Source organism: Hipposideros armiger, unplaced genomic scaffold, assembly GCF_001890085.2.
Source record: "Hipposideros armiger isolate ML-2016 unplaced genomic scaffold, ASM189008v1 scaffold_248, whole genome shotgun sequence".
In the NCBI taxonomy this organism is placed as follows: Eukaryota; Metazoa; Chordata; class Mammalia; order Chiroptera; family Hipposideridae; genus Hipposideros; species Hipposideros armiger.
The window spans coordinates 445,679-454,640 of NW_017731598.1; the positions used below are offsets into that span (position 1 = coordinate 445,679).

Genomic DNA, 8,962 nt, shown 5'->3' on the forward strand with positions numbered 1-8,962 from the left:
CCCCCCGCAACTCCCACCCTCCACCATCCTCTCCTCTTCCCTCCAGAATTCTCAGGCTGCCCTAGGCATAAAGACACCATCTGACAGACAAATTCACACACTGTTAGTGACCTCACACATTTGCCTTTTCCCAAGACATCTCTATTGTGAAAGAGGGGGAGGCAAAACAAGGTATAATGGAAAGTTTATTTTCAATAGTGAAATTGTGAGAATCTGGACAGACCCAAAAGGAAACAGTAGGGAAGGATATGAGGAGCTAAGAAAGCAGAGGGGAAGAATGGAAATTGGGAGGGTCATGGAAAATTAGATAATTTCCCCAAATTGTTCCAAGCAGTTTACTACTTCTACCTTTATACGTGAGATTATACCCACCTGGGAATCTTGATAGGAGGATGAGGGGACACAACAGGAAAAATGAGATTTTCTCCATCTTTTTATTCAGCAAGAGAAAAATCAATGATAAAATTTTTCTGCAACCCAAGGAGAACAAAAGGAAGGAAACTCAGTATAAGAAGGGGATTGAGACGGGAGGAAGACGAAGGGCCAATTAAAGTGAATGGAGAAGTTCTGAATGGAGATGAAAAGTCAGTTTAAGAGTCTTTGTCATATTGAGCAGACACCAATAATAAATGAGTATGTCAGAGCCTTAACACAGTGAAATTAGCTAAGAAAACTTTCAGAGGGAAGATATCGCTGTGTATAATCCAATTGTGAATAAGTGATATACTAAAGATAAATTAGATGATATTTATTTCCCAAACTTTGAGCTCCTCATCCTTCACAACAATAACTATTCAAACATTACCTCAGCTAAAGACCACATCACGCCAAGTAAACTGAATGTGAGAAGATTACATGAGTGACGCTGACATAAATAACTAATCTATCTGTACTTTCTTCTAGAGACATTCAAGACAATATAAACATCCACGCAGTTGAAAGAAATTCTTTCGTGGGGCTGAGTTGTGAAAGTATGATTCTGTAAGTAAAGGGGGGGGGGAAGCAGTGGAGTAACATTTGGTTTTTCATTTCATCATCTTTCTCATAATGGAATGCTCCTTTTCTTTGTTTGGGTGATTCTGGCATTTCACCATTTCAATTTCTCTCTGGTTCTGTATTTTTCTCTCATTTCCTGTCTTTACATTTCAGAATCACAACATGGAGTCGTGTTAATAATTTATGATGCTGTGGTGTGATTCAAGTATTTAAAATTGCTCTTTGAATGATGGTCTCCTGTGATGCAACATCTGTTCCGAAGGACAGAATAACTCATGCATCAATAAAGCTAGTTATTGCCTGGCAAGGCTTTTGTTGCCCAGAGAAAAAGACAGGAAGGAGGCTGAATCCAGGAAGATATGGCTATTCCCTCATAACTATGCCACGTGGCTCCTGTAAAGCCCCATGCTGAGCTGAAGATGGCTTCTCATTTTCTTGGAACAATCACATTTTTTAATGAGCTTGAGTTACTCCCTCTGACTTTTGGGAGAGTTTTTAATGCATTTTGTCATAAATGAACTACCCTGTAATCTTTTGTGCCTGTAGCCTGTGTGGCAGTTTACCCGCTTCCCAAGATGGCAAAGAAATAGGGTACTAGGGGCTACCAAGTGTTTGTGGACATTAAATGAACAAAATGACATTTGGGGAACTGGTAATTGTGATTACATCTGTAAGGAAAGCATGTTATCTTTCTATTTCACAAATTGTTTTTTAAAAAATGTGTATGTGTGTGTTTAATATGTCAATGTGTACAAAAGGTAAGTTCCAGGCTGAAAAGAACTTTTGTCCTCTTCAAAGCAATAATATGATTCAGAGACCCAGTGGTACAGGGAGAGAGAGAGGGAGGGAGGGAGAGAGAGAGGGAGGGAGGGAGAAAGGGAGGGAGGGAGTAGAAATGAGGACATATTGAAGAAAAAAGCTAAGCACAGTATTTGATGTAAATTAATTGTAGAAAACAAAGGAAAAGGTTTCAGAGAAACTAGCAGAGGAACTAGGTATGTGAAGAGAAAAATAAAATCAAAGGCATGTATTCAGAGTACATAGTATTAGGACAAACATTATAGGTGAGTAATACCAATCCTTTCATTCAGTATGCTCATGACATTTGGAGTGTGTGTGAGTGTGAGAGTGTGTGAGTGAGTGAGTGTGTGTTGGAATGGGTTGGTGGGGGTGTGGGAAAAGGGGAGAGCAAAAGAAATTAAAATATAAATAGGATAAAATATGTGAAAATAAAAGCAATTATTCTAAGAGTAAAGAAGGGATCATTTATTCTGACTGGCCTGTGATGTGAGGATAAAGGAAGAGTTAAAATGAGGAAAAGAAGGCTAAGAAAGGAGGTTGGGCTTTAAGAGATGAGTGGGATTTTGCCAGAACACTGGCAAAGGGAAAGCAGAGGAAATAGAACCATCAAGGCCACGAAGGTTAAAAAAAAAAAAAAAAAAAGAAAGAAAAAAGGAGCTTTTGGAAACTAGTGAGTACCTAGGTAATTTGGGCCAAGTGGGTATAATACAAACGCAGGAGTGAAAGGATTCTGGGGCTACATCATACAGGGAGAAGATTAGTGATAAATGTAATCATCTGCACCTGGATATTTGTACATCTTTAAATCTTGCTCTAAACATATGTATCATTTTTAAACAGGGTGATTCAAAATTAGTTAATGTTATAATGTGTTTGTCAATTGAGTATTTTTATAAAAAGGATATAATGAAGTCGGGGTGTGCTAATGTCATTCTCACAGTTTTGTACGTTGGCACAAGGTAAGACACTCTGACTTTCCTGGTCTTACCTCTCTCCATGGGGAGGCAGAGATGCTAAGGAAAGGAGAATTTTTGATGGAGCCTTGCAAACCCAAACCTACCAAAGAAATTTACAGATCAGAACTGCTCTTCATGAACACTGGGCTCCCCAGGATTTAGAACATACTCCCCTAAAGAAGATAGCTCTCTTAAGTCAAGTTTTCAGACATGCCTCTAAAGGATAAAATCACATTTGTGAGAACAAAGGATTCAGGTGGCTCTTAATCCTTAAATAATAAAATCAGAAGATCCATACTCAGCACAGCTTAAGATTCCAGGTGCTCCTAGTTTGGGTGCTACACCTGGATGCGGGCGCGCTTTCTCCAATTAGAGGCATCTAAGTGCACTCAGAAAAAAAAAGCATGGCAGGATGGTACAGACAGCTGAAAAAGTTTTCTATGCATTGGTATTTTTCAAAATCCCAAGACCCTGTTCATACATATAAAAGCCCAACAATGAAGGATTATCAGACACTGGGCAAGTGACTCTGAGAGAAATGAACAATAAAAGCCTACCGTCTGAGCCTTCCCCCACCCCCACCCTGCCTGTGCAACCAGAGGGTCTGAATGAAGAAAGCACCTAGTTATGGCTGACCAGCATAATGGCCTAATTCAGAAAAAGTAAATCAAGATTACACAGGACGTGTCCTTCCTTCCTCAGTTGGCTTCCATGCCACGTGCCTGGCCCTCAATGAGCCTTAAATTGGCCAGGTTCCCCCAGCACTTTCATCCTTTAGGCTGAGGGCAGACTCTGCTTCTAGAGCCTCCTGGGCCTCCCTCTACTGAGTGAACACACGAGGGACACAAAAGATGAAGAAAAACCATGATTTAATTAGTCGTTAGCTGACTCTCTGCCCAGGTTGTCCTATTTATCATCATCAGGTTTTAAAAGAAGCACTACCACTCATAAGAGACTAAGGGTGTACTTAATAGATGTTGACTTCTGTGTGTTAGGAGTTGAGAGTTTGACAGCCTAACATAAACTCCTCAGCAGGAGTTCTGGATATAATTTGTTTCTTGGGTGGTGATTCACTGTAGACATCAAAAGTTGCCAACCCTCCCCATGTCCCCCGCAACTGCTTTCTGATGGTACTTGTTGACTGAGAAACTCCATGAAGACAAAGGGCTACTTTGAATACAGTAATTCTTTTACATTAGCCTGTATATGATTTAATCACAGTGATATCTATTTGGAGGACATATATGTGCAGAAAATATCTATTCTACAGAAAAACAGATGGAGCTATATGGATTTACACACCCTTTGTGTTAGATTAACGGTCAGCCAACTATGGTCCGTGAGCTGGGGCTGCTTTCTACAAGGGAACATTTTGATGATAGGAAACATTAATATCTAACCCAAATTAAGCAGCTTAATCCCTGATGAAAATTTTAAAATTCCATTATTTTCAATAGCAGACCTATATCATCCTCCCTCCCCCAAAGAACTGTACTCAATTATTACTATTATATTTTAAATTTGGTAAAAAAATTTGTGGAAATTGTTGTATAAGTACCTACATAAAGTATCTATGTAGTATCCTCCGTTTCGCTTCTTGGCCCAAAACACTGACCTGGACCTTTACAGAAAAAGTTAGCTGACGCCTGTGTTTGATCCCAAACCCACAGGGATCCACATCCCACAGGTTAGGGGCAGCTGCTCCAGCACTCTCACTACCTGGGGACAGGCTGACAGAGAAGTCGGGATGCCAGATGTGCCTAGGACGGGCTTTCTCGTGGGAAAGTGTGGGCAGGTGGGTGGGGGGACGGTGCACAGCCATTACTTGGCCATCAGAACCCACTAATTAGTTGCTAATATTATAAAAGATTTACCTTGTTCCTGTATGGATTTTTTTAGCCAAATAGGCTTTCAGAAGGAAGAAACAAAATCTCACAGTTGTTCTGTGATTTGAAGGGTTTTCTAGCTACCCATTGGAGTCTAGGAAATAGAGTCCTGAGCACCCAGGAGCTTCTCTGGGTCAGCTTTTGAACCATGTTATTTGTAAACCCACTAAACCCTACAGGGAAAAGAACGCGGCAGCAGATCGAGAGCAGGTGATGAGAGGCTCTTCAGGCTAAGCTCTCCCAACCTTGGATTTCTTTTTGTTTTCAGATCCATCCAGTAGCACAGCAATGGAGAGCTGTTGTCCCAAGGTGTCCTTGGGCTCCCCCGTCCAGGCAAACCTGCCCACTGACCTTCTTTGCACCATCAGGATGGATGTTCTCCCTCCAGCCCCCACCCCCCACAGTGCCTCCTCCCATGCCCACGCACAACACCTTGCCCCGCCACAGCCCACAGTGTCTGTAATTGATTTCTCTTCCTTTCTGGCTTAACCCAGAGCCACCTCCACAAACCTCCAATAACCAGGTCGCTATGGGTCACAGGAGATGCTTAGGTTGTATGACAGCTTAATTAGATCACTTTTTGATGACAGCCAGGCCTGCTGCTGTGGGTGAGAGACTTAAGGCCTTAGAGAAAGCAATACAAAATGTTCTCTAATAAACAGTTGCTCAATAATTGTATGATTTCTGTCCTTCAGGAGGAGAAAGGTCTTCACCTGTTCCCCCTATGGCATCATCTCTGCACACGAATGATATGTGCAGAGACCTTACAGGATCCAGGCTGCTTTGCCTGTATGTCTGTGCCTTTCCAAAATTAAATATAATTTACTTCTCCGAATTGGTAATATATACACATAATGCAAACTTCCAACATTACAAAAGGTTGTAGAGTGATAAATTGGTCTCCCTTCCACCCCTGTCCCCAAGCCTTAAGGGTAGCATTTTATTTATGCCGCTGGCCTGTGCTGCCTGACCTTGCCCCACTGCTTCCAATTATGAAACCCTGGATTGTTTGCATCTGACATTATTGGTTTTTTAATGGGCCTTTTATTTCAGATGGCTGAGTAAGAATGGGATTCAAGAAATACACAGCTGTGCATTCAATGGAACCCAACTAGATGAGCTGTAAGTAGCCCTGGCTATTCTTCCGGGCCATTTAGAGGGAAATGGCTCTTAGAACAGCAATGTTTATGTGACTTTGTGTTTCCTCAACTCCATCCCCAGGAATCTAAGTGATAACAATAATTTGGAAGAATTGCCTAACGATATTTTCCAGGGAGCCTCTGGACCAGTCATTCTGTGAGTAGCGTCCCCCATTACCATGCACAAAAGATCTGCATGTATGAGTTATAAGTCAACTTTCTCCAATTCAGAGATGCTTCAAGACAGGGCTGGCAATTAAGGTCAATGTTTATCTGTGTCATCTGAAAAGACTTATAGGGACAATTTAGGGTTGATCCATGTTCTAACTTTCAATAAAATAACATTTAATGAACACTTACCAAGTCCCAGACAGTGTTTTAAAAGCTTAAGATGCATTTTATAATTTAATCCTAATAATAACCTCTGTGGTAAAAGCTATTATTCCCATTTTAGATAAGGAAACACTGGTTTACTTGGAGAGGTTAACTCACTCACCCAAGGTCATGCAAACTTTAGAGCACAAATTTAACAGCAAACTGATTTGACTCAGTGCAGACTCTTAGCCACTCTGCTAGATACCTCTTCCCTGGAAGGGAAAGCATAATTCTCATTTCTTTCAATGTCCAGGAGTTTCCCTCAACCCAATGAGATACATCCATGCACTAATCTCTGGATCCTCTTTGCCTCAATTCCAGATCTCTTCAGACGCATTCAGTGTCTCATAGCCCTGCACCAGCACCTCTCCTCTTGTTGCTGCTCCCCCTTCCATCTCTCCCTCCAAGAGAGACTTTCCCCTGTTCTCTTCTCATCTGCCCCTGCCCTTCCAAGGGCCATTGTAACTCCCTGACAACCACAGCGAACTGAATTTTTCTTCCTATGACTCCCGTAGCCTTACTGGCTGCAGGGACCCAAATCTACAAGAGCTTTCTAAAACTGTGCATTCCTGGGCTCTAAGCAAAACCTAATACTTCTACTGACAAATGTATTTCAGGAAGAAGAAAGGAACCCAGAAGGAGTCAGATGAAAAATGAAATAGTGAGCAAAGAAGTAAACAAATGAGTAAATCTAAAGATGTACTAGGTGATTCTTAGGTAGCCTGCCTCAGGTCAGTTCAGGCATTTGGGAACCTCTGCTCTGCACCTCTCGTTTGGCAGTCAGTATAAGCTCCCATGTGTGGTTACCAACCTACCTACTTACCTACCTACCTACCTACTTACTATCTATCAACATCAGTTTTCTTTTCACCAAAAAGCTTCTAGTCTCCTTCAGGCTAGAACCTATATATCTCTAGAACTAGACCCTGTAGGATAGAACAGAAACTCCTACAATGGCTATTATTGATAATAAAGGGTGTGTTGTGACATGAAATTCTTCCTCTTTGGGGAAAAAAAACTTCAAAGATTACTCCGGAATGTCTGGCTTTAGTTAGGAAATATAAGTAAAAAGAGGAAGTATCAGCATTATGAAAGCTGAGGTGCCAGAGCAGACTACCTAGGTTTAAAACCAGTTCCTTCACTTCTCTAAACCTTTGTTTCCTCACCTAAAAAAGGGCAAGAACAATAATACCTATTTCCTAATATTGGTGGAAGCTTAATAACATTGTGTATGTGTGTGTGTGTGTGTGTGTGTGTGTGTGTGTGTGTGTGTATTTACGCATTGAACAGATGGATTTTAAGCACCAGCCCTGTGCTACTCATTATACATAGTGCAGAAAACAAAAGAAAGTTCTTCCTCACAAAAAGCTTATATTCTCCTAATGGGGAGTCAGACAGTAACTAAACATACAATTTAATGTATCAGGTCATGATGTGTGCTGTTAAGTACCAAGAAGGACAAAGTCATAACAAATGGAAAGTGCCAGGTGTACAGTCCATGGGCTCTAATAGACGAAGTACTTAAAACTTATAATGCTTAATGTTTCCTGTTCTTAGCGTACTCAGGAGACAAATGGACTTAGGGAAAGTGCTTTTGATGTCTCTGACCACCAGAATAGCAGTCTATCAATTTCACTTAGCTAGATGTCCAAAAGGTATTGAATGTTCCCAACTAGGCACCTTTATCTGTTATGGCAGAACATATCTGTGATGGGGTAGGGTTCCGTATGTAACCTGTCCCGAGTAGACTAATAAGTCATAGGACCTTAACTACTATCTGCTACCGAGAATGTTCAAGTAGGACAGGATCACCAACTAGTTCATTATCAAGCTGAGGAAACCAGATCCAGAAATGAGAGGTGACGAAGTTCACACTGCCATTGTAAGCCATGGAGCTTGGACAAGCAACGAGGTCTCCTGCCTCACAGTCCAGTATTCCCAACATCTCGTGTTACCTAACATATGTAAATAGCTAACCAAACACCTAAAAGGTATTCTGTAAAGCCCCCTGCAATTGGTTGTGAACTTAGAGGGGTAAATAATTATAGACTGGGAGTCTGATATTTATAAATATTAGATTAAGAAGTACAAATTAGTTGTTATATGGTAGACATGGGGATGTAGAGTACAGCATATGGTATATAGTCAATAATATTGTAATAACTAAGGATGGTGTCAGATGGGTACTAGATCTATCAGAGTGATAGACAGGAGGGGGGTTGAGGCAAGGGCACAAAAGGTGAAGGGATTAAGAAATACAAATTGGTAGTTACAAAATAGTCATGGGGATGTAAAGTGAAGCATAGGGAACATAATCAATAATATGGTAATAGCTACGAGGTGTGATCAAACAATATGGCGAATGTTTAAATAAAAAAAGTTTATTACATTAAAAGACACATTGCCATTAATCCCCCTCAAAATACCCTCCCTTCCCCTCGCTTCAAACACACTTATCCCACCGTTCTTGCCACTTTTTGAAGACGTTCTGGAAGTCCTTTTTCGTGAGTGTCTTTAGTTGGGCTGTCGTGGCTACCTTGACATCCTGAACTGATTCAAGACGTTTACCTTTGACTTTGGGGAAGAGCTGGAAGTCACATGGTGCCAGATCCAGTGAATAAGGTGGATGAGGACACACCATAATGTTTTTTTGTTAAAGATTTTTTATTGGGGAATTGGGGGGATGGGAACAGTGCTGGGGAATTGGGGGAACGGGAACAGACAAGTTGCTGTCGTTTTGTTCTTCAGTCTAGTTGTGGAGGACGTTGCTTCACTGGCCCAAGTTGGCACCATCATTGCGCTCTTCCCA

At 41.2% G+C, this 8,962-nt stretch overlaps 1 protein-coding gene across 3 annotated transcripts in view; it reads left to right on the forward strand.

Annotated features, from left to right (window-relative positions):
* Positions 1 to 8,962, forward strand: part of FSHR (follicle stimulating hormone receptor) — a 203,927-nt gene that overhangs the window by 173,124 nt on the left and 21,841 nt on the right. For 2 of the 3 annotated variants that reach the window (XM_019655848.1, XM_019655850.1), the window contains exons 6-8: positions 904 to 981; positions 5,693 to 5,761; positions 5,861 to 5,935. In XM_019655848.1, the coding sequence (XP_019511393.1) occupies positions 904 to 981; positions 5,693 to 5,761; positions 5,861 to 5,935 (222 nt within the window). The remainder of the gene's footprint in view (positions 1 to 903; positions 982 to 5,692; positions 5,762 to 5,860; positions 5,936 to 8,962) is intronic. The other variant, XM_019655849.1, reaches the window with a different exon arrangement.